The 25,049-nt window shown below is 36.6% G+C and overlaps 2 protein-coding genes across 4 annotated transcripts in view; both read left to right on the forward strand.

Moving 5' to 3' along the window:
• Window positions 1-13,533, forward strand: part of MESR6 (Misexpression suppressor of ras 6) — a 32,332-nt gene extending 18,799 nt beyond the window's left edge. Inside the window, exon 2 of the mRNA XM_023164038.2 lies at window positions 11,876-13,533. Coding sequence (XP_023019806.2) covers window positions 11,876-13,014 — 1,139 coding nt within the window. The 3' untranslated portion in view covers window positions 13,015-13,533. The remainder of the gene's footprint in view (window positions 1-11,875) is intronic.
• The window catches only part of Pax (Paxillin), an 89,380-nt gene that overhangs the window by 3,953 nt on the left and 60,378 nt on the right, over window positions 1-25,049 (forward strand). Inside the window, exon 1 of one of the 3 annotated variants that reach the window (XM_074175168.1) lies at window positions 24,533-24,775. The exons of 1 other annotated variant lie outside the window; for it this stretch is intronic. In XM_074175168.1, coding sequence (XP_074031269.1) covers window positions 24,643-24,775 — 133 coding nt within the window. In that variant the 5' untranslated portion in view covers window positions 24,533-24,642. Of the gene's footprint in view, window positions 1-24,532; window positions 24,776-25,049 lie in introns of those variants that run through there. One more of the 3 variants, XM_074175170.1, reaches the window with a different exon arrangement.

Below are 25,049 nucleotides of genomic sequence, written 5' to 3' on the forward strand. Positions count from 1 at the left end.
AAACTTTCTATGTGTTTATACCACTTGTATTTGTAACTAACAAAACTGCAGTTTCGTCCTGTAAGGACATTTTCAAAGGAATTGAAACAGCAGTAACGTTAGTTATAAATACAGAAAATTAATAATGCACGAAAATTTATATACATACATACATAATTCCTCTACACACCCTTTCCAGCATAAAGTAGCTGCATTCACTAATGTGCTTCACCGACTATTGAATATTCCACTGTCGGAAAGTACTTTTTAGTTTCATCAAACAAATCGCTGTCAACAACAGTTACCGACTCCATTCTTTCCAAAAAACTAAAAAAACAAGCCATGGACCAGGTCGAATTTCCATTGCAGCATTGCGAAATTATTCCAGAAAAACCTATTTTGCAGACACTTTTTTTTAATTCACCACCCATATGTCGAAAGCAATTAAGTGAATTTTTTTAGGAATAGTTAGTCAACATCACTATCATAATTTCTGGAATCTCAATTTTCCGAAATAATATATAGGGTGCTCGGTAAAACGGTCAAGTTTAATTCATTTTCAAACAGATATAATTTAACTTTTTCAAATGGAACACCCTGTATTTTTTCTTTGGATGAATTGTTTCAACATTTCACTATATTTTTTATCAGGTATACTATACAAAAAACTGATATTTTATAAATTATACCAACTTTTAGTAATTGTTGTAACCACAAAAATGTATCTTCTTACGTTCACTTCCCCAAATTTGTTTTTCGAATATTCAAACTAATCGCTAGTGCATTAGCATTTTTCATACCATCTAGTGATAGATATCAGCGGTTTCAACGGTAAGAAATACGTAAAAAACCTAAAAAATATTCATATTACTTTTTTCTTTAAAAACCCACTTATCCATGACTGACATCAAAAAATGAATCTCGGAATTTGTCAATAACGCCATGTGTTGAAGTTTCTTTCTCGTGTAGATTGAATCATTTTCATTATGAATTATGTACTGTAAGATATGCTCTGGAGGAAAGTGTCGGAAACTGCCTCCTAGCATCTAGGATTTACAAAGAGAAGTTTCCCGAAAGAAGATAACCAGGTGGAAGGGCATTTCAGGCTCTAAAAACTAGATTTGAAAGAACTGATAATGTCAATCACGAGAAGTTTGAACGTGTCTGCCCTGTAATAAATGAAGAGTATACACTTCAAATAGGGGGACATTAGAGAACCCCAATAACGATAAATGGAACTTCAATTTTGTGCATTTAGAAACTTGAGTTTCTAACAACTTGACCATGCCACACAGCCCCCTACGGCTCTAAAGAATGATTCTCCACAGCCCCCTACGACTGTGATGAATATATCTAATAGACCAGAGCTTCGGAAAGGATACACCGAAATATGTCCCGTGGGGTCCAATAGAATTATTGGACCCCAAGGGACATTTCAAATTGCTCTTTACCTTGATGAAAATCCCCATGTGAGTACCCGAGACCTGAACAGGGAATTAGGATTTTCTCAAACCAGCGTGTCTCGAATGATGAGAGCAAGAAAATTTCATCCTTACCACGTGTAATTGATGCAAGAGTTGAGAGAAAGAGATTTTGAAAAACGTGTCAATGGGGCTCAGAAAAGATCAATTAGGAAAATTATTTTTTATATTTCGTATTATTTTCTGATGAAGCGACTTTTTATAAAAATGTAATTGTGTATCGGCATAACATACATTATTATGCAACGGAAAACCCCCATTTTATTCGTTGCCTGAACCATCAATAGCGTTGGTCACTGAATGTTTGGGGTGGAATTCTCGGAAAAAGAATTATCGGTTCGTATAGTTTGGATGGGTATCTCACTGGAAGAAAATATGCGAGATTTCCTTGGCACGAGTTTTCGAATTTATTGGACGGTGTTCCATATGGAAAAAGATTTGGAATGTGGCTACACATTCACACAAGACGGTGCACCACCACATTTTAAAACTGATGTACGAGAATTCGTTTCCCGAATTGAAAACCTTATAATTTATGAATGACAAAACAATAAGGTGACTTCTGAGAACGTTTTCTTGAAGTTTTGAAATATCGACATGTTTGCAAAAATATTTTCATTGGTACTTGATTTGTTTATTTACACATTATTATTTACACAGCGTCAAATCTAACTTTTAAAAACGCACGCGTTTAAGTTTCAAAAACATCAACAACTACAGAAACGTGGTCTAAATGTCAACTTTTTGATTTTCGATCTGACGAGTGTACGTTGTAATTCAAATAAAATATTACTAACAAAATTTTTTCTAAAGTTTTATTCAAATATTCAACATTCTTAATTTTTTAAATGTATGTGAAAAGTACAGTTGGTATTGTTTGAAACAATAATAAACTATGGACCGCCCCGGCTCCGCACGGGTGTAGTGCTGATACTTAATATACATATAAACGCGTGTGATAGCTGCTAATCATGAAGTACTATATGGCACAGCTGACGAGTCATCCTGATTTCGTCCAGGTTTGAAGACCAGCTCCCCTACCCTTTTGGCTGATTATTGGCCTTGAGAGGGACCAATGGGTACACAACTGATAGATGACGGCATGAAGTCCTTAGACATCAGTGCCGCCCTTCACGGGATACCCCTACCTGGCTGGGGTGGGATGGATGAAAAAGTTATTCATCCTTTAACGGGGGACATGAGGGCCTCATTCGACAGAGTGTCGGGGCCTTCTATATCGGGAGGGGTCGTCTACAGCATAATCTGTGGCTTCCCTAACTAACGGGTTTTCATGAGTTTCCGTTTTTTCGAAAACTCTCTCATTCCTCGACTGAATGGAATGCCGAATGGAAGGCAGCTGCAAATCTCTGCGGATGGCTTCATTCCGCACGAACCAAGGAGCATTCACAATCATCCTGATTAACTTATTTTGCAACCTTTCCAGAATGGAAATGTTGGACGGAGCCGCTTGTCCCCAGACGCCTGAAGCGTACATGATGACAGGCTTGAACATCGTGTTATAGATCGTAATTTTGTTCTTTAAACTTATTTTTGACTTTCTATTGATCAGAGGGTACAGACTGGCTATCCGACCCTCGATCTTAGATTTGACGTACATAATGTGCGGGTTCCAAGTGAGCCTACGGTCTATCAAAAGGCCGAGGTACTTTACCCGCGCTTGCCAGTCAATCTCCCTTCCAGAGATTCTCACTTTTCTGGCCGGAGAAGATAGTAATCTTCCCATGGTTATCGCCCGAGTCTTTTCCGGGTTCACTCGGATCTTCCAATCGAGGTACCAGCGCTCGAGGTCGTCCAATGCTCGTTGCATGTAGACGACGCCGAGCTCTCGTCCCATGGAAGATGAGAGAAGAGCCGTGTCATCGGCGTACAGGGATATCTTCACTCGTTCGGGCCTAGGCAGGTCGCTAGTATAGAGCGAATACAGCGTCGGAGATCTGTTTGTTGTCAGACAGAGAGCCCTCTACTCTGACCTGAAAAGTTCTGCCTTTCAGGAAAGACCCGATCCACCGGATCAGGCCCCGAGGTAGGTCGAACGCGTTTAGCTTGTGTAGAAGGCCTTCGTGCCATACTCGGTCGAAGGCCTTTGAGATGTCTAAAAGCACAATATGTACCTTTTTATTGGTATTGAGCTCGCTGATGGTATTTTCGACCAACCTTAGAGCCTGTAGTTCAGTGGAGTGATCTCTCCTGAAGCCGAATTGTTCATTAGGCAGAACATTTCGGTCCTCAACTTCTTCGTTGAGTCTTTGCAGAACGACTCTTTCAGCCAGCTTAGCCGCCGACGAGAGTAGACTGATCGGGCGATAGTTCTGCGGAAACAGCTGGTTCTGACCCTGTTTTGGGAGCATGACGACGATCGCATGCCTCCACCTTCTAGGGAAGTGTCTGAGGGCCAACGAACTGTTGATTAAACTTAAAAGATATTCGACGCAGTTTTCCGGGAGTCTCTTCAACAACCTGTTGGTTATTGAGTCGGCCCCCGGAGCTTTCTTGGCTTTTGCAGCCTTGATATGACCCTTCAGCTCTTCCATAGAAGCCGGACGGATGTCGTCGTCATCATCTTCCCTGAGGAGTCGGTGAACCCGGTCTTCCAGCAGCATATCGCGATCGATGTCATCATCGTCGTCAACGTTAAGTTGAAACTGACGTTCCATCGTGTCTGCAAAGGCTAACGCCTTGTCGGCGGGGGAGTAGCACACTCCGCGCTCTCCGTGAATGATATGGCACAGCGGCCTTGGATGCGCTATTTATAGGCACGCGCCGCCTGCCCCCCTTCTGGTACCAGCGCAACCTCTATGTCCCTGAATTTTAAATCTGTAATATCTTCGAAAATATTCATTAAAATTACATGCTGTAAAGGGTCGTATTGATCTTTATTTAATGCACAATGTATTTAAGGTACTCAACTGGATAAGGATTAATGCTGTATTGCTTAAAATAGTTTCCTAAACGAGCCATTATTTCTCGAGGATAAAAAATGGTTATTGTGGGTTATGCCTAAGAGATAGACATATACCATCGCGTACATATACCATCTACATATACCATTGTAGACTTTTCTGAGGTGTATAATACTGTAGTACATTTACGACATCACATTAGAAACCTCTAAAATAATCAGTGTTTCTCTACTATATTATTCATGTTATATACATATAAACCTTCCTCTTGAATCACTCTATGTATTAAAAACCCACATCAAAATCCCTTGCGTAGTTTTAAAGATCTAAGTATACATACATACACTTACACTATTTGTGCAATGTATATAATGAGTTATGAAGAAATTAAGCTTGGCTGTCGATGAAAAATAAACGAAAACAAACTAGATTTTTTTCACAAAATGCATTGTGAGTATTCACAGAATTGGCATTTCAAAATTCAAAATATTCTCCAAGTCAAAATATTGCCTTTTGCCCTTCGAATATATTTGATTCTCTCTTTTAGAATTTCCTTCAAAAACTCTACAATATGGTTCTTTTATCAAATATATTGAGTATATCTGTCCTTATTACGATAAAAAAATCAATTCAAGCAATGTTTTATCCCACTTCAATGTAGACCTGTTCGTAACATTATTTGACCTAATGTTTCCACTCATAAATACACAAATCTTTCAAATGGCTATAGTGATTGGCTGAAGTTTTTAATGGTCCAATAAACCTCCTAATACACGTGCCCAACAAGATTTTGATTTTTATGTTCCACAATTTTACTTGAGACTCGTAGCGATAAAATATCTAAATTTAGTTTTGGCATTTCTCAGATAGTTTATTGTTCCAGAGTATTTCTTTACAAAATCAAGTACCTACATTTCGTTTATGTTATAATGTTATGTTATATTCACCTTAGGTCACTATTTAATTTTTCCTGAATCGACAAACCATAAAGCCAAAATGTGTGGTGTGTGTTTGATCTTGTTTTTCATTTCAATCTTTTTCAATGTTTTTTGTGAGTTTTTCTATAGCATAACATAGCTTTGTTAATCTTGCTGATTAACTTCTGAAACATTCGATATAGTACAAGTTATTCTCCGATAGTCTGTTGCAATTTTGCCATTATCCATATCGAGGAACAAATGACTTTCGTTCAATATTGTCACTTTGTTCATCTTTGCTATGATTCTTTCTACTTTTTTCCATCCTCGTCACCGATTGCTCCTTTCAAATCTTACTTTTCTTCATTCCACGCGTGGAATAATTCTGAATCAATTGGTTAAGCGACGGTAGTATTTTTTTTATTTTTCTGATTGATTCGGCCGTTACTTGATAAAGATCCATAGTAATTTCAAAAACTACACCTCACGATTTGATTTCCACAAACTTTATTTGAAAAGTATATAATTTGAAAAAGCTACTGTGCTAGCGAAACAAGTTGTGATATATTTTTCAAATAAAGTTTGTGAAAAAACTAACTGTATTATTGATGCGATATTGCACCAAATTTGTTCGTTCCCTAGAAGTCTTGGTTGAAAATACATCGCGATGTCTATCGATAAATTTCTTGGTTATTTTGACCTCAAGTTAGATCCCGTGTTTTCCAAAAATTTGGTTTGCTTTGAAACTGTTAGAAATCTTTATATCTATATTCTCTCTGTAGTTCACTTCGGACTTTTGCTATATAAGCTAAGTTGTCGCTTTTCTTGTTTTTGTTTTGCCTCCATATAGTTGTTGAAGAATCATCTTTCTGATAAAAACATTTCAGTAACACCTTCATTGTACTCATAATGCACTGTTTGGAACATTTGGTGTGTTAATGAATATTACTGGAGTTTTATCCCAACACCAACCCGTTATTTTTAACACCTTGACACGTGTTTCAATCACCAAGTGATCATCTTCAAGAGTAAGATTGAATTAAATCTACATACAATGTAGCCTTTACCAGGTAACTGCGCCTTAATTGTCTTAAAATTAATTTTACAATCTTACCTTATCTACTATACTAAAACCAATAATGATTGAGAGTAGAAGTAAGCCCAGTTGACAGCAAATCGGGGGCGTGCTTATTAATTTTTGAGAGGGTTAAGAATGAAAGAAAAATTCTTAGTACAATTAGTTAAAATATTCATACACATTTTTTATTTATTTCATTAAAACTTTGCAATATCGTAATTTACCTAATCGTTGTAGTCATTAGGTGGGCCTTATGAAAACGGAGTAATAATCGTGGTAATTATAGTAGGTACCAAATAAATTAACAATATTAATAAAAAACACAATATATATATATATATATATATATATATATATATATATATATATATATATATATATATATATATATATATATATTCACTATTGGGTTGCAGCAATTGATAAGTGAACTCTTTATAACTATTCTCAAGCTTTCGAGTAACTTAAACTCATCGTCAGGGGTACTAGAAAATACAAATTACAAATTTTTGATAATAGAATATAATATAAATGTAAATGTACAAATTTTCGTCTAATCTTCAACCTCAGATTCGTCACTGTTGATACCGCTATCATCAAAGTGAATTATGATTGGTTCAATATTGTGTTCAATACGGTTGTCTACGTCCCACATTTTTTGCTCTTCTTTTAAAACATGCTGCATGCATTTCTTCCAGTCTTCTGCAGAAACAGTTCGAATAGCTTCTTGTAGGGGATGTTGCACGTCCACTAATTTGAATGTTCTGTTTTCCTTTTACTTACACATATCCTTTTACTTGCGCCCAGATTAATTCTATTGGGTTTAATTCGCAGTGGTATGGTGGTAACCTTAAAACTGTAATTCCACGACTTAACGCCATTTCATCCACTGCGAATTTTTTAACCCAATTGACAAACCTTCATTAAAGGCTTGTCGTGCACTTGTTAAATTACCATCCTGCCATACTTTTTTGACAGCATGTCCTTGGTTAACCCATGTCTCGTCCATGAAGTACAATTTCTTTTTGAGCTTCCGAAATTGTCAATTTTTTTTAGATAGTTTCTTCTCCATGCTATTATTTCTTGACGTTCAATGAGAATGCTTTTCCTGTCAACTTTTCCGTACGTAAATTTCATTTCGTGTACAAGTTTCCTAAAAGTTTCTTTACCCATTTTTGGGACCAATTCATGATCGCTAAGTGCCTCCAGAACTGTTTGTAGTGTGGGCAACTAATTTCTGAAAAAGAAACTGTTAATAGTTCTGCGTATACTGGTTTTGGTTTCTTCATCAACTGTGATTTTTTTTCGTCCGCTACTAGTTTTTGGCGTTTGTACGACCCCATGAATTTCTGCTTCTCTTAGTATTTTGTAAATCGATGATTTTGGTACACCGGTATAATCAGAGCACATATCAACTAATTTATCTTTTGTAATTGTGGAACTTAATGATGTAGAAATTCCCGGTTGGTTATTCGGAGGTACACACGCACAATTACAGCACATATGCACAAAGTCATCTTTTGGTGGCTGATGATCTCTTTCAAGACAGTGAAATACTCGCAGTACAATTTGTTTTTCTCTTACTGACCGAGACTTCGACCGTTTTACCTTTTTCGACGTGGAAGGCCCGACCATGTCTCCCATTTTTTGAGTAGTTTGAGAACGGTGTAGAAATACAATTATGTAACGCTTAAACACTTATTAGCATTATTATTTTCACCAATTGTTATCACAACACGTCGATTGCTGACTAACTCAACTGTAAAACGTACAATTCACGCTGTATAATTCACAAACCAATGATACGCTCATGGCTGCAAGTACATTAGTGAGGACTGCAACGATGAGATGGAAGTTACGGTAAAGTGACAAAGACAGAAATATCGTTGCGTACAGCGTTGCCACTAGTTGTAATAAATATCTAACACTATACAGAAAATAATGAATTTTAACTGATCAGTAATCAGGAAATGTATAAGTATTACTCATTACAAGCTCATTACTGATTTTTGTCATAAATGATACCTTTTAATCTTACTAGTATTGTGTATTATCTATAATTTGCCACAACCTACAACTCTACTGCTTACTATATTTTGATTCTGCTATAAACTGGTAACGTAAAATTTAGATATGACAACGCGCTTTACTCTCAATCATTATTGGTTTTACAATAGTCAGGTAAATCTGATAAATAAAAAATTTTACTCAACTCAAACTTCAACTAATATTCAAATCTATCGCCTTATTAGATCGCTCCGCATACCGCACTGTCATTTCCACTTGACTGTATCGATAGGCAAGTGGATCGTGTTTATATTTGGCAACCGAAGGCCGTAGAAAATTCTTCGGAATTCCATCAAAGCCAGTGGAATATTCGCCGGGATTCCACCGAAGCCGGTGCGAAGACTAAAATAATCGAGGCTGAGCGCAGCCTTGACCACGTCACAGTCGGTTTATGGCTACTAGTGGCGGCCGGCGCTCTTTTTTTAGGGCACTACCCTCTTCCCTGAGGTTGTTCACCCCGAACAACATTCCAAAAGGATACATCACGACCCATGTATGGAGTGTCTCTCTATGTGGGCAACTTTAGACTTGCTTCTGGGTGACAATTGGATTCTGTACACCAGATCGTTGATCTTTTTGGTTACCAAGTAAGGTCTTTGCCATGATCTCTACAATTTGGGACACAAACCTTTCCGGCGTTGGGGTTGGTAGAGCCATACTGTATCGCCCTCCTTGAAGCTCACACGTAGCGACGTTTTGTCAAATCTTCATCCTGTCGCTGGAAAGCTTTGATTTGGTTCTGGAAAATTCGTGTACAATTTCCAGTCTTTCCTTCAGGTCATTCACATATTCTGAAAGAGGTACCTCTTGTGATTTATCGAAATGACTGCCACACAATACATCTATCTGAAGCTTCAGTTGGTGTGTAACCTGTCGCGTCATGTTGGCAGCTTCTGTGTGTCAACAAAAAAAAGGAACCAATTGATCCTAGTCTCTGGTTTTCGGAGACATACATCGAGGTAGTTATTTATGGTGCGATTATGCCTCTCCTTCGGACTGTGGGTGAAAAGCAGTTGTTCTTGACTTCTTTATTCCCAACAAAGTCATCATTTCCTTCCATAAATGCGATTCGAAGTTGCGGCCCTGATCCGAGTGTAGTTCCTGGGGTACTCCGTGTCTGGAAATTACGTTCAGCAACAGGGCTTCTGCCACCGTTTTAGCCTCTTGGTTGGGAAAGGCCACTACTTCAGGCCATTTGGAAAAGTAGTCCGTCACAACCGGATGTAGTAATAGGAAGTGGTTCCAGAATGTCAACTGTGTTTCTTTCGAAAAGGGCACCCACTGCGGTCTTGCTTTTACCTCCCTCTTTGCCTTGTCTTCGGACCCTTTCTCGAAGAGCACATGTTAGAGCGCTTACACCACTCTTTCACTTCTCGACGGCAATTGACCCAATAGTACCTCTCACGCACTCTCGCTAGAGCTCTATTTACTCTGAAATGCCCTCCAGTGCCACCATCGTGGAGCTGTTCAAGGATACTCGGGATACACGTCTTTGGAAGGAATATATGGAATTTGTGGGTTCTTCCAACTGTGCTTTCCCATTTCCGAGTGAGTAGGTCATCTCGAATGAAAATGGAGTGCCATTGGAGCCAGTAACCCTTTTTCTGCTGGCCGTACTTGGAGATCTCTTAAATTTCCGGCGTCACTCCTTTGTCAATCCATTCTCGTACAGTTTTCAAGACCGGATCCTCCTTCTGCGCTACGATGATCTCCTGCCTCGTCCTAAAGGTATTTTCACCCTTGGAAGCTGTTGATGACCGTACCACACCATGGTCAGGTGATTCCTCAGATTTTCTGTCCGTATGCCTGGACAAGGGACCCTTACAGGTTGCTTCCCTCCGGGTCAGAGGGAACCCTAAGCGGTGGGAGACAGGGGAGCTCATCTCCCAATCAGAGCTGTCCATAAAGGAGTCTCTGCCGGCTACCTTATCACGTCTGGTGGAAAGCTCTTCTCCTGGTAACTTGGCGTTGACAAAATTTACATTTTTCCACAGTAATCTTTTTCGATTCCGGTGAACCTTTCCGAAGTTTCCGGAAAACCTCTTCAAACTTGTCGACTCCTTCAAGCTTTTTTTAAAGCTCTTCTTCAAATTTTCTTCCGACTCCTTCAAGCTCCTCTTCAAGTTTCCTTTCAACCTTCCCGAATAAATTCCTGTACCTCCCCTTTACTCACGTGGGAAGATTTTAAATCTTCAAATAAATGATGGTACATCTTATTTTCTTTTTCTTGTTTGTCCCGAATATTTACCAATAATTTACGATATTCCTCTCTGTCTCTATATTATTTTTCCAGAATATTCACCAGCAAGTCTCGTTTTTTTATGTTTTTTCTGAATTCCTAGTAGTAATTCACAAATTTAATTTCGGCGTAACCGTTCTTTCTCCCTTCTGTAATTTTCATTTTCTACCGGCCCGTTTGCAAAGCCTCGAACATTTTTTTTAAGCTCTTCCATCTCTTCGTAATCGACACTCCTTGTTTTCACCATAAACAGGAAATTTTCAGTAATTTTGTAACGTTTTTACCCGCGGGTTTACTAATAATTGACTACACTGTATAATAATCAATCTTAACTTTATTTAACTTTGATTACAACAAAACACTTTAACTTCAACTTCAACTATTATTCAAATGTCTATCGCATTATTAGATCGCTCCGCGTACCACAATGTCATTTCCATTTGACTCTCTCGATGGACGAGCGGATCGTGTTTATATTTGGAAATCGGAGGCCGTAGAAAATTCCTCGGAATTCCATTGAAATTGGCGGAATATTCGCTGGGATTTCATCGAATCCGGTGCGAAGACTAGAACTATCGAGGCTGCGCGCGGCCTTGACTACGTCACAGTTGGTTTACGACTACCAGGGGCGACCGGCGTTATTTTTTTAAGGCATGATTTACAATATTATCTTGGTTCTTGTCGTTTTTAAAAGAAAGTAAACTTTCTTATAATATCCTCTACATTGGTGACTGCTATCTCCTGTATTGTCACTTTTTTTTGTAAATGTCCCATGTGTGAGTGGAAGACGTCAAAAGACGATGCACTAAAAAATTCAACCAAGCACGTTTGTGCTGTCCACAGTGATGTGAATTCTCAGGAAGATACCTGTAAGTGCTTGTTTCCTTTCTGAATACATCGTATTCTAGCTTTCCACATTGACTCCTCAATACCAAAACGTCAAGTAATAGAATTTGTACTTTTTTTTCTAACTTAAACATGAATTTTATTGATGGAAATCTGTTATTTGAAAAGGAAACAAAGCCCCCAATGTTGGATTTTTTGTTGTAGTGTCTAATTGATAAATTTGATTTTGATACAACCGATAATTTGTAACTTAAACCTCTATAAAAATCAAATATACACCCGTCTGATCTAGTTATTTCTCAACATTCGTATCTGTGGACATTTAAAGAGAAGTTCTTCTTCAACAGGTGGAAGGGGCTCGACTATAAAAGCTCACAAGAAAATTCCAGTATACGTCGTAGAATATCATCAAGAAGTCCTTCCGTTCGTTTACAAAAATATTGGATCAAAATATCTTCCTCTTGAAGGTTCCACCATCATCCATTTTGATTCTCACCCAGATATGCTCATACCGAAAGACATGCCTGCTGAGACTGTGTTTGACAAACATGCCCTCTTTGAATGTCTAAGCATTGAGAATTGGATACTGCCAGCGGTTTACGCTGGTCATTTCAAGAATTTATTATGGATCAAACCACCATGGGCCCAGCAAATGTTAGACTCTAGCCAAACTTTCAATATAGGAAAAGAAATCAATAGTGGTACTATACGTGTTGATTGTAAAGAAAATTACTTTATTTCTGAGTGTTTATACACCCGTACTCAATGTTTAGAAAGTACGAGAGCTGTTGATCTGCACGTAGCTACATTAGGTAACGAGATTAACGGAATCGGAGACGATATGAGTATAATACATAAAGTTATTACCAAGTACGATGCTCCCATAGTTTTAGATATTGATCTAGACTTTTTCAGCACTAGTAACCCGTTCAAGAAGACTTACGAAAAAGCGTGTCTCTACGAAAGGTTGAAGACCATATACGCGTTTGAACTACCTAGTTCTAAGGACGATGGGACAATATCTGAAGTGGTGGAGAGCCGCAAAAAACAACTAGACGAGTTGGAGGGTATTTTCAAGCATCTCGAATCTACCAGAAAAATGCCAGATATCGAGGAGCAATCAGAGCTTTATAAAATGGTTGACGATTTGAGGAAGGTAATGTTGGATAACTACGAAGATAAGGATGTTGACTGGCTACTAGTCCACGACGCTGGATGTACCTGCGACGACTCTGAGTTACCTCATCACGTCTCTACTGGTGAAGAATTAAATATTATGTTCAAAAGTTTCAAATCATTCTTGGAAATGATGCCAAAGTGTCCAGTGATTGTCACAATCTCCAGGTCAACCGACGATGACTATACACCATTCGAAAATGTCGAGTTAATTCAAGAAACAGTTGTGAAACTTTTGAAGGAAACTTTCAATTGTGACGAACCTGTTTTGGATTATTTGAATAAGTCTGATTCTGAGGAAGAAAAGTGAAAAGTTTTATGATATTCTTGTATCATCTATGCCAGCTAATTAATAATCGGTGTATCCTCCCCTTTATGTAGTGAGGTGTTAACACGCCTGGGCATGAAAACAATAACGGCGTTAATGATATCATTTGGATGTTGCTCCAGTCTTCTTGGGCCGCGAGTGTGAGTTTCTGAATAGTGATAGGAGGATTAATTCTGTTTGAGATTGCTCGTTTAACGAAATCCCACGTGTGCTCAATGGGATTCATGTTTGGTGAAACGAAATTGGCTCCAATTCCGTCTCCAGTCGACGTTGTTAGTTCCCTGATACAAATGCACTATTCGTATAACTGAAGCGCAGGAAAGCCTCAGGCTATCCGCGATTTGATAATCCCTATCATGCAAAACCACTATTCTGCTCCATGGAACTCTGAAGTTATATTGCCAGGCGTAATTGCAAAGAAGAACTGAACAATTACCTAAACACGCTAAATTGATTGTTTGAACATTTGTATCTAAAATTAAAATAAATTGCTTTTGTAAATATTGTTGGATACCTGGCTTCAGAAAAAAAAACATAAAAGTTTCGTTACCTCCTTGAGAGTTTTTTTGCCGTAAATAATGTACACAAGTGAATTTTTTTGAATCAGATGTTCAAGAATAGGAAAGGAATTCAATAATTGTTCAAAAAATAAAACTGGAATCGATTACAATTTTCCTCTTCCAACTTGATCTTCTGGAATCAAAAGACGGGAAATAACGAAATTTAATAATATTAAGGTCTCAATAATGCAATTTGAAGACATCCTAATTTTTTGACAATTTTTCGGGTATCTTTCTGATACTTCAGAAGTATGAAAAATGTGAAATACAACTCGATTTGAATCGGACGATATTTTCCAGTTCAGTAGCATAATATGGATTTTTCAAATTCGAAGATATACATATAAAGAAACTAAAAGGTATTTATACAAGGCACTGAAGCTAAATTTGTATAGATAATTTGTGATGCTCTAACATTATTCAGGAAAATGCACAGTAAAATTCAAATTATATAAATGGACAATTCCTTCAGGCAAGTCTCAACGCACCTACACTGTAGGTGCGTTGATACTACTCCCCTGGCTAATGCCTCGAAGGACGTTAGGTTATATTCGATAGATGCAGTGCAGGATTCTTCACAGAAGTACTTTATGCATATGTTGTTGACGATACAACTATATGACCTCTCGTCAGCGCAAGGTACTGTCCATCATCAACACAAATGCACCGAAACATGTCGCATATATTCCAGCGCAATTCGTGGTATTAGCCAAGGGAGTAGTTGTTTTCTGATGGGTGTCAGTCCATTGACTTAAAGTGTAGGTGAGTTGTGACTGGCCTGAAGGAATTGTTTATTTACAAAATTAGATTTACACCCTCCTTACTATATGTGAATTTTTTTCCTTATACGAGGAATTTGGGCGTTTCGGATGTGCGGTTGGTTACGTCGTTCACAGGCAGATGGGGTGATGACAAATATGTTGTTTGTCGTTTTTTTCAGTCTAGTTCGAGGAATGATACCCTGAAAGGAATTCGATTTTTAATTATAGGGAATCAGAGACTTTTGTTCAAATATTCAGGAATTTTAAAATTATGACGTGTTTTGAATATGTGTGGGTAATTTTATTTTGGATGTGTGGAAATTGTGTTGAAAGATTTCACTGATATTCCTTCTCAATTTATTTTTAGCTGAAGTTTGAGTAGACTTTCATGTATCTTTGAACCACGTTCATCAAGTTTGTGTTATAAAAGCTGTACTTTTTAGTTTTTTATGAGATATTCATCTACACTGTGTCCGTAAAGTATGGAACAAATTCATTTTTAGCTAAACAGGTCATTTTAAGAAATAATCCTGAAACACGTCGATTTTTGATGTTAATTTACCGTATTTTGAAATAATAATCTAATATACAGGGTGAATTACGTTCGAGTAATGACGTCACCGTCACTTTTTTTAAATGGAACACCCCCATTTTGTCTCAATTTTCGGATTACTCTAGCTGAGCTGATTCCAAAAGTGTATCACATGTTGATTCCAATTGGTACAGGGTGGACAAAAATACAGTAGTTGTGTGTGTGTGTGTGTGTTAATAAAGTAACGCGTAACATTCTTTATTAGGTAAATTAACAATATTTTCAATAATACTTATTGTCTAGCGGAAAGAATATGCTGGAATACATGACTTTATATTAAATGTTCGAACTGCAGACCTTGCTGTATTTGACAGTAACCCAAACGGTGTACAAATTCTTGTTGAACGTTGTGTATGGTTTCTTGCGTAATATTGTTTATTTCTGTTCGAATTTTCACTTGTACATCTTCAATATTTGCTGGTTTCGTTTTATAAATAACATTCTTCAGATGGCCCAACAGAAAATAATCCGAAGGATTTAAATCTGGTGACCTCGCTAGCCATTCAGTGGGTCCACGTCTACCAATCCACCTGTTCGGAAAAATTTCATCTACGTACCTTCTAACATCTACAGAATAATGTGGAGGTGCACCATCCTGTTGAAACCATAAACTTTCATCAAAACCTCCAGGATTACGTCTGCTGGGAAATAAATTACGTAAAGTAGGTACGCGAGATACCCCCTTAAAAACTCAAGGTACTTTGCCCCGTTTAAATTACCTTCGATAAAGTAGGGTCCAATGATTCGATTTCGTACAATTCCAGCCCATACATTTACCTTTTGAGGGTATTGTGTATGATGCTCACGCATCCAATGGGGGTTTTCTTTTGCCCAGTATCTACAATTCTGACGGTTAATCTCACCATTTAACGTGAAAGTGGACTCAGAAAAAATAATGTTTTGTATCAAGAGAGGGTCTCGGTGACATTTATCCATCATTTCTTCGCAAAATTGGAGTCGTCTATCGGGATCATCTTCTTTTAATTCTTGCACAAGTTTGATTTTATAAGGATGCCATTTTTCAAGCTTCAATAGTTTGTGTACCGTTGTTTTGCCAACACCGATTTCGCGACTAACTTTACGAACAGAAGTGTGCGCATCTTCTTCAAAACTCAGTAAAACATCTAATGCTGTATCAGCATTTGCAGGGGGGCGACCTGATTTGCGTACATTTGCAACCGTACCAGTTTCTCGAAATTTCGTTTCCAGCTTACTGACTGTTGAACGCGTTATAGGTCTTTCTGGATATTTATCATTAAACAAATTGCACACTTCCATCTGAGTTCGCGATCTGTCTCCATACCCAATCATCATAAGTATTTCAATTCTTTGTTTTACACTTAACTCCATTTCTACTTCCAATTAAATCTAAGCAATCATTCGAATATTCACGAATACCAAAAATATTGTAGTACTAAACTGTCACTGAACATCAATAAATTACTAAACAAATAATGATATTTCACAAAAAACTAGACGACTATGTTTTTTATAAATGTAGATAAGAAATAATTTCTTTCATATTCTGTCTGCTAGACCACAAGTACCAAACATGTTTGGAAACAGCTCATTTTCATTACTCTAAACATGTAGCAAACTACAGGGTGTTATATTTAAACCAATTGCCGCTAGACAATAAGTTTTTTTGATAATATTGTTAATTTACCTAATAAAAAATGTTACGCGTTACTTTATTAGCACACACACAACTACTGTATTTTTGTCCACCCTGTACCAATTGGAATCAACATGTGATACATTTTTGGAATCAGCTCAGCTAGAGTAATCCGAAAATTGAGACAAAATGGGGGTGTTCCATTTAAAAAAAAAAACGACGGTGACGTCATTACTCGAACGTAATTCACCCTGTATATTAAATTATTATTTTAAAATACGGTAAATTAACATCAAAAATCGACGTGTTTCAGGATTATTTCTCAAAATGACCTGTTTAGCTAAAAATAAATTTGTTCCATACTTTACGGATACAGTGTATACTAATATAAATGTGAAAGTTTGTGAGGATGTATGTATGTTTGTGGCTCTTTCATGCCTAAACAACTGAACGGATATAGATGACTTCACACAAATACAGCTTATACATCACAATAACATATAGGCTATAATTCATAAAGGTTTTATGTAATTTTAATCATACGTATTAAGTAAGTCGGAAAAATTATTCCTCCCTGAGGGCTATCTTGGCGTGCGCCGCCTATACCGTTGGAGTTACATGCAGATAATGTACCGCAAGATCGAATAGTTCCAAATAAAAGTCCGCGATAAAATATATCTGCCTCTTATGTGATAGCCACTATATGCAAAATACTGAGCCATAAATACAATTAAATTGGATACTTTTTTTACAATACACATTTTAGAATATCTGTCAAATTCTTATAAAAATTGATACAATTATCGTTTTGAGTATTTAATATAGATGAACTTTGTCTTTTACACTAAGTAATTTAAACTAATCGTGTGTAAGTAAGTGAGTCATTACGCGTGCATCTACTGTAAGACGACAGGGATGATACGCGGGGGTAGAGCGCAGTGACGGCTCGTGCATTGGAGAACAGAGGAGGCTAAAGTCATAAAGACTATATACACACAGAAAAGCCCTCCGGAGGCGCGAAAAATTTTTGGGGTATCGCACCTATTTGAAGCAAAATACGTAATATTTGCAATAATTGTGTATTGCCGAAAATTATACGTATAAAACTGACCATTAAAAAACAAAAACAAGAAAAAAGGGTTGTCTTTAAGTTATTTAATATAAATCATTTTTAATTTTTCATTTCCAAACATAAAATTTAATGAATCTGAAGGAGACTTGCAATTTTGAAACATTTGAGGGTAGCTGTACATTACGATTAATTCATTTTTCAGTTGAATAACATCGAAAAATGGATACTGAGCTATCAAGTCGTTATAAAGTTTTTGGGGAAAATCTTTGGTATAGGACGAAAATTTTTCAAACAACAACAAATCAAAGTAGTTCAATTTAGGTAAATCTTCAAATCTAACTTTGATTTGCATTAAAAAGGTTTCCAATATTTCATTATAAATCTGTTAATAATTTTGTCTCAAATCGATTAAGTCTAAATTGGGTTTTCTTTTTTTCGGCGCCGGCGGTTCGAGAGTTAAATCAATTGATTCGAAAATATTATTTAAAAATGTATCGTTATTTCTAAAATTCATCAAAATTTTTGTTAAATTGTTTAACCGTTGTTTTGAGTAATTAATATCTGTTGATTTATTTTGAAGAATAGAAAAAACAACATCGGTATGTTCAAATATTAATTTAAATATTTCTAACAAGAAACAAAACTTGTGATCATTTGAAATATATTTGAAACCTCTCGCCTTCCTAAGACTTTGGTCGTCGGTTTTAAAATCGTCACTGTTTGGGATAAAATCAAAGAAATCAATCAATTTGTCAAATTGTGAATCATATTTGCCCCATAACAATTAAAGTTCTTTGTAATTGCCGCGATTAATCGAATCTTCGGATTCATCGTGTCCGCGAAAAGCTAATTCTTGGGAACCCAAATGAATCGTAATAGTCTTTTTAAATTCGACCGATTTTCCCTAACCTGATTATAAAAATAAATTAAGGCCTCTTTTTGAGCTGTATCTAAAGCTGTTGCTACATTTTGTTTGCTAAACAATTTTAATTTACAAGACGAAAATATATGCTCCTTAGATTTAAAATGTCTTTCTGTAGAACGAGGTAAATTTTTGAAATCGGAGTATCCTATTTTAGACCACGTTTGGTATTCGGTTTGTACGGAAAATAAAACACAGGGCCAACAAAAAAGTTTATCTCGTTTAATGGAGCCGGTTAACCAATCGCATTAATCGTATCAACCAATATTAAATCCTCGATTTTGTCGATTATCTGACGCTTTAATTGAAATCAAAATTGGTTGAGGCCTTCCCAGAGTTTTAATAATGTAAAATTTATTATCATAAGATAAAGACTTAAAATTATTTGTCAGTAACCAATCGACTATATCGTCAGATTTTTCAATTTCGTCCAACTTATCCATAATAAATGGAAAAAAAAAACTTACCGAAAAGTGAAAACCTGAAAACACCTTGAAAAACACATTAAAAATATTACCATAAAGCACTGCTATAATACAATACTGCCTGTTTTATACACAAATAACAAATATTTTCAAGAAACACTAAAACGATTCACAGAAATATTTTTCAGTCCCGGTCCGTCACGGCATCCCGTTCGAATAATTAAATAAAAAACAAACGCAGTCGTACACTAACGGAAACCAACTGGAGGCTAGCCTCCTCTAACCCTATAATTTCCTCAACTGAAATTACAAATCGGGACGTATGTCGCTGGTTGGTTCGGTCTCGCGGAACTTGTGTTTTTCAAAGCGGTCGGAGGCTTGGCTCCCTTTCAACGCATGGCATTTATCATTTCGGTTTGATAGTTTATTCGTTATTCGTTCATGGGCGGTGCGTTTGACGTTTGTTGATGCATGATACAGTGTTGTACGTACTAGGTAGTGAGTGATGGTGTTTTTTAGGGCATATTATGTAATTATATTAAAAATTAATGATGAAGTAATGATACCCAAGCATTTTTAGAAAAAAATAATCATAATTATTTGTCAATATCTTTCAATTTATTGCGTTGAATAGCCTCAAATTTTATGGGGAGGCAATGCCTCCCTTGTCTCCTCTGACGACCCGCCGCTGGTCGAGCGCCATCGCTGATAACGCCGGCAGGCGCCTGAGGACAGACGTCGTTGACGGTTCTGCTAGTTTCGCGAATTTTCGATTCTCGAAGCTATTCATTGAGTAGTGCAGTTGTCATATTGTTTTGTTACTGTTAAAAGTAAAAATATAAATTACTAGCTGTTGCCCGCTCTTATATTAACGTACAGCCGAAGTTACTGAACTTGGAATCTTGAATTATCGTAATTATTTGTTTAAAATAGTCTCACGAAACTGAATGTGACAAACCAAATTCTACGCGAGCGAAGCCGCGGACGACAACTAGTTTATTATATACTCAAATGCCAATCTTTTACCAGTACCAGTTTTACAATTTGGACAATCATCATCATGATCTATGTGCCCTCAATAATAGTCACAGATATTTTATGTTCTTACCTGATTTTTTATGTACTGTATTAAAATGGAAGTTTTCATTTCTGTACAGTAAAACTATTCACTGAAATATTTGTATCGTATTCAGTTGAAATTGAATAATTGGTATTGTATTCATTTATATATAGAAATGACTCCAAAACATTTTGCTGCCAGAAATGTTATACTCCCGACATGCTTTTCACCAACCAAATTGGCGCCTTCAGGAGACGAAGTAAACTTTCACTTTCCGATACGCATCAATAATTTCGGGTAGAAATTTGCTGGGGCTGTTTGGAAAGGGGACCTTCCAACAGACTATTTCCAAACTTCCGAAAGCATCCAAAAATCTACTGTCAAGTACCGATCTCAACTTTATTTTATTTTATGGCCGTCTCCAAGGCGTGTTGAGTAACGCTACATTTTTGTGGTCTTCAAAATCGGATATGCGATACATGTTCTTTGAAACTAGTTCTAATGACTCGTCTAGACTGGCTGATATATTTTTTATCACGGCTCTCACAGCTTATTTCATATGCCCGACAGTGATCACATTTGATGAGAATTTAATGAAACACCTTATATTACATAATAAACATGTAAAACATTGTATAGTTTATATATTAGTAATCTGTCTAATCTAAGCCAGCTGACGAGAAATGTCGTATGTAATTAATAAAATAAGCTAAAGTGAATAAAATTGTAGATTGATGTAGTTAGCATGACAAATAAATTTGTAGAGTTGTCATTTTATGTTGTACGGAATAGTCTTATCGTTATTTACAAATTATATTGGAATACCACGCACTTTTCACTTTTGAACATTCGAATCATTAAAGTTCCACCTAAAATAAATTCTCTATGGAAATGATCAACAAATCTGTCCATAATAATTGTTATTGGAATTCCGTTTTAATACATAGCTAATACGCCTGTAGGAGTAATCCTTGATGGAACACACTTTTGGACGGTTGGATGTATATTTCATGTTCAGTATTGGCGGTACCTGTGTCTTTGTCGGCGTACAAGAGATTAAATATTTACATTTTCGCGTTTAAAAATGGGTGCAATATATAGTGATTTAAATTAATCTTCATTTTCGTAATGTATCAAGTTCGCAAAATACGTACCGAAGAAATTTAGTGAAATAAAGAATGGTGGTCGATCATCATTATTAATTAGTGACGTCTCAATCACACTTAACTGTAATTATTTTAAATTGAACGATGGTCTTTTTTCAAATATTCATGAAAGAACTGTCATAGAACATTAACTAACATTGTGGAGTTTATAGGGTGTTATATTTGAAATGATTTGTGAGTGAATGCATTGAAATTATCGAGAGATTGTGGGTTGGATGAGACTCGTCATGTGAAAATATACAGTGCTAGTCAAAAGTCCCCTCCCCCCCTCGTATCTTTTGAACGGGTATACTTATAATAATGAAATTTGGAGTGTGGAAATAAACGGATGTAGGCTTCTTAACTGGTCACAACAGGTGACGCAATAGTCATAAATGACGTCACAAGGCCACTGTGACCAAAAATTTTAAATGGGACCCTATGGCAAGTGACAGCTCGTTTGAAAGGTATTGAAAATACCTAATCAGTCATACCAATTTTGTTTGGGTTTCGGCTGATTTTGATTGATAAATTGAAGAAATACGAAAATTATAGTTTCGCATTAATTAATAAAGATTTAAGAACCAGTTCTTATAATAAGTGTTCAAAATGTGCTCCATCTACTTCCTGGCAGTAATGCATCCTATTGCTAAACTCTTGTCGTACTCGTCCCAGTGTGTCAGCGGAAATTGCCCTACATTCTTCAACAATTCGTTGTTTCAGAATGGCAATACTGTCAGGTGCTGTAGCGTAAACCTTAGATTTCAAGTACCCCCATAGAAAAAAATCTAATGGTGTAAGGTCCGGTGACCGAGCTGGCCATTCGATCGAACCTCGTCGTCCAATCCATCTACCACGATATTCTTCATCTAGGTAACGTCTTACTGCACCGTAATAGTGTGCAGGAGCACCATCTTGTTGAAACGTTATTTCCAAGTTGTCGAATTCATCTGGATTATCTTCTAGAATTTCAAGAATTAACGCCTCAATATCAGTTTGTAACATCTCCAGATACAATTCACCGGTTAAGTTAGCATTGAGAAAAAGAGGCCCAACTATGTGATTTCCCAAAATACCTGCCCAAACATTTACTTTTTCTGGAAATTGAGTATGTTTTTCACGAAAGATGTGAGGATTTGTGTCACTCCAATACCTCACATTTTGAGTGTTAACATTTCCATTGAGAAAGAAAGTACTTTCGTCACTAAAACAAATTGTCTGTATGTAGCCTGGTTGTTGGTTCATTTTATCGGACATAGTTTCACAGAATTCTAGTCTTCGGTCGGGGTCATCATCTGAAAGTTGGTGCACCATTTTTAATTTGTATGGATGAAATTTGTTTTTAGCCAACACCCTATGTACTGTCCTTTGACTGACTTCACAGATAGACGCAACTTGGGCTGTGGAAGAAGTAGGGTTCACTACCATTTCTCCAAGTATGTCAATTTTTTTGTCATCACTAATTGTTGGTCGACCAGATCGTTTGGCATCTTGAACACTACCTGATGCTTCAAACTTCCGAAGAAGCTCCCTCAAATAAACCCTCGATATAGGGCGATCGGGGTACCTCTCATTAAACAGTCGTTCCGCTGCATGGAAATTGTTTCTACATTCACCAATTATTAAGATAGCTGCTACTTTGTCGGCTACAGTACGTACCATTTTGCCTATGTAAACACTTAAACGTCTCGTTAAACAATAGCTTAGGTAAATTTTCAAGGTATAAACACTTTTGACAAGTAGATAATTCAAACACGTCAACCTTTTTGACAATGAACCAGAGGCGTACTTTAAAATCTTTATTAATTAAATGCGAAACAATAATTTTCGTATTTCTTCAATTTATCAATCAAAATCAGCCGAAACCCAAACAAAATTGGTATGACTGAATAGGTATTTTCAATACCTTTCAAACGAGCTGTCACTTGCCATAGGGTCCCATTTAAAATTTTTGGTCACAGTGGCCTTGTGACGTCATTTATGACTATTGCGTCACCTGTTATGACCAGTTAAAAAGCCTACATCTGTTTATTTCCACACTCCAAATTTCATTATTATAAGTATACCCGTTCCAAAGATACGAGGGGGGGAGGGGACTTTTGACTAGCACTGTATAGTATTTGCCGCTTCATTACCTTCCAACAGCTCCCATTTAATAATATAGTTACGGAGCTAACAAATTATGTTATTCAATAATCATTTCTGATTATATAAGAATCCCAATAAGTTCCCCACATGGTGCACACCATGCGGGGAACTTATTTATTGAGGATTTTTAATACCATAAAACACACGTGATATACGAGGAACCTTCAAATATTTGATATTGATACAAGAGTAAAGTACTCTCATTTTGAAAAATTTTGGGGAATGTTATTTAGAAAAGTTGTTCAGCATTAAAATATACATCTAGATTTGAAGTCATGGCCATCTAAGTAAAGTTTTATTTTTTTACTCATTTTAAAAAATGGAGACTACGAAAAAAAAATACTAAAACGATAAATAAACAGTATCGTGTATACGACGGTTTATTTTAAAAGTCTGTAATATTACAAACTACACAACTATGGTGTTAACCACGACCAATTTTTTTTACCGGAACAACAAATTAAAAAACAAAAACCTGGTGAAAATTTCGATTTTTTCACATTTTGACCATTGATAATTCAAAACGGAAATGATAGATTTTCAATACTCTTTCAGCAAACCAAAATGTATGAAGTTCCAAGAGGTCATGGTCCAAAATAAATTTTTCTATTGGTTCATTTTATATAGAATGACCCGCTTTGCACCGACGACAGCTTTTGGGGGCCTTATTTATCTTTGATGTTGGGTCGTCTGTTGATCCCATAGATGGCGTTTACTACTTCCTGAGGCTTGTCCTTTAAGAACAGTACAGTTGAGGTATGCATTCGTGGGTCAGCTTCCCACCACTGATGAGACATATGGAGGGTCGAAACAGCGCTGTCCTCTGTTGAATCGGGGATGTTTAGTTTTTGGGATCTGGTTTCAAATAACACTGGTAGGTTTCAAAGGTTTTCTCAAAATTTTATACTTTGGGTCATTTATTTTCGTGGTAAACTGATAAATCAATATTATCATCGAAACCCACAGAAACTTTTAAGAAAACAATGAACACTACTTCACTTTATCACTTTAAAGACATTCATTACTCATTTTGATATTCTCGATTCCCTGTATAACACAAACGTCAATTATGTAATAGAGTGGAGTGGAAGGAATTCCGCAATAATCTATTTTCAGTTTCTCAGAGGCATCCGACTTGCTAAAATACATCTACAAGTGTTAGTCATTTGCGTGATTTTCTGTCAGTTTTAATCTATCTTGGACACTTTCCGGATCACCTGCATTTTTGCTTTGTTCACCGGCAATAATCAAATAGACATTAGCAGTGTTTGAATCGGGATTCGTAAGGCGGAATATAAAGAAAGTTAAAAATGAGTGTCAAGTTGCGCATGCGTACTCCTTCACCTAAAACTGTCACGTTTGATCCATCGCCACCTATTGCTTTGGAGAGGCCTTATAGATGGTCGAGATTCCGTAGCCATGCGGAATGGGATGGGTATCTCAGTAAGTAAAATCCAAATATTAAAAGTCTTTCCTAGTATGTATTTTCAAATTGGATGTCAAACGTTTGTGAGTAGATCATATCCATTCACAAATTGGAAATGACCTTCACCATTTGTTTAATCATGTGTAGAATGTTGAAAACTAAGTCGCGAGTCGGTTGACTGGAAAAATCCTGGCCAGCCTATGACAAACAATTACTTTTTTTTACCCACAACAATCGTTTGTTCAATAAAACTGTTTATATACCAACATACCAAGCATCACAAATATTTTT

Source organism: Leptinotarsa decemlineata, unplaced genomic scaffold (genome assembly GCF_025532065.1).
Source record: "Leptinotarsa decemlineata unplaced genomic scaffold, Ldec_3_MD MMD2_tig00000882_RagTag_RagTag, whole genome shotgun sequence".
Taxonomy (NCBI): Eukaryota; Metazoa; Arthropoda; class Insecta; order Coleoptera; family Chrysomelidae; genus Leptinotarsa; species Leptinotarsa decemlineata.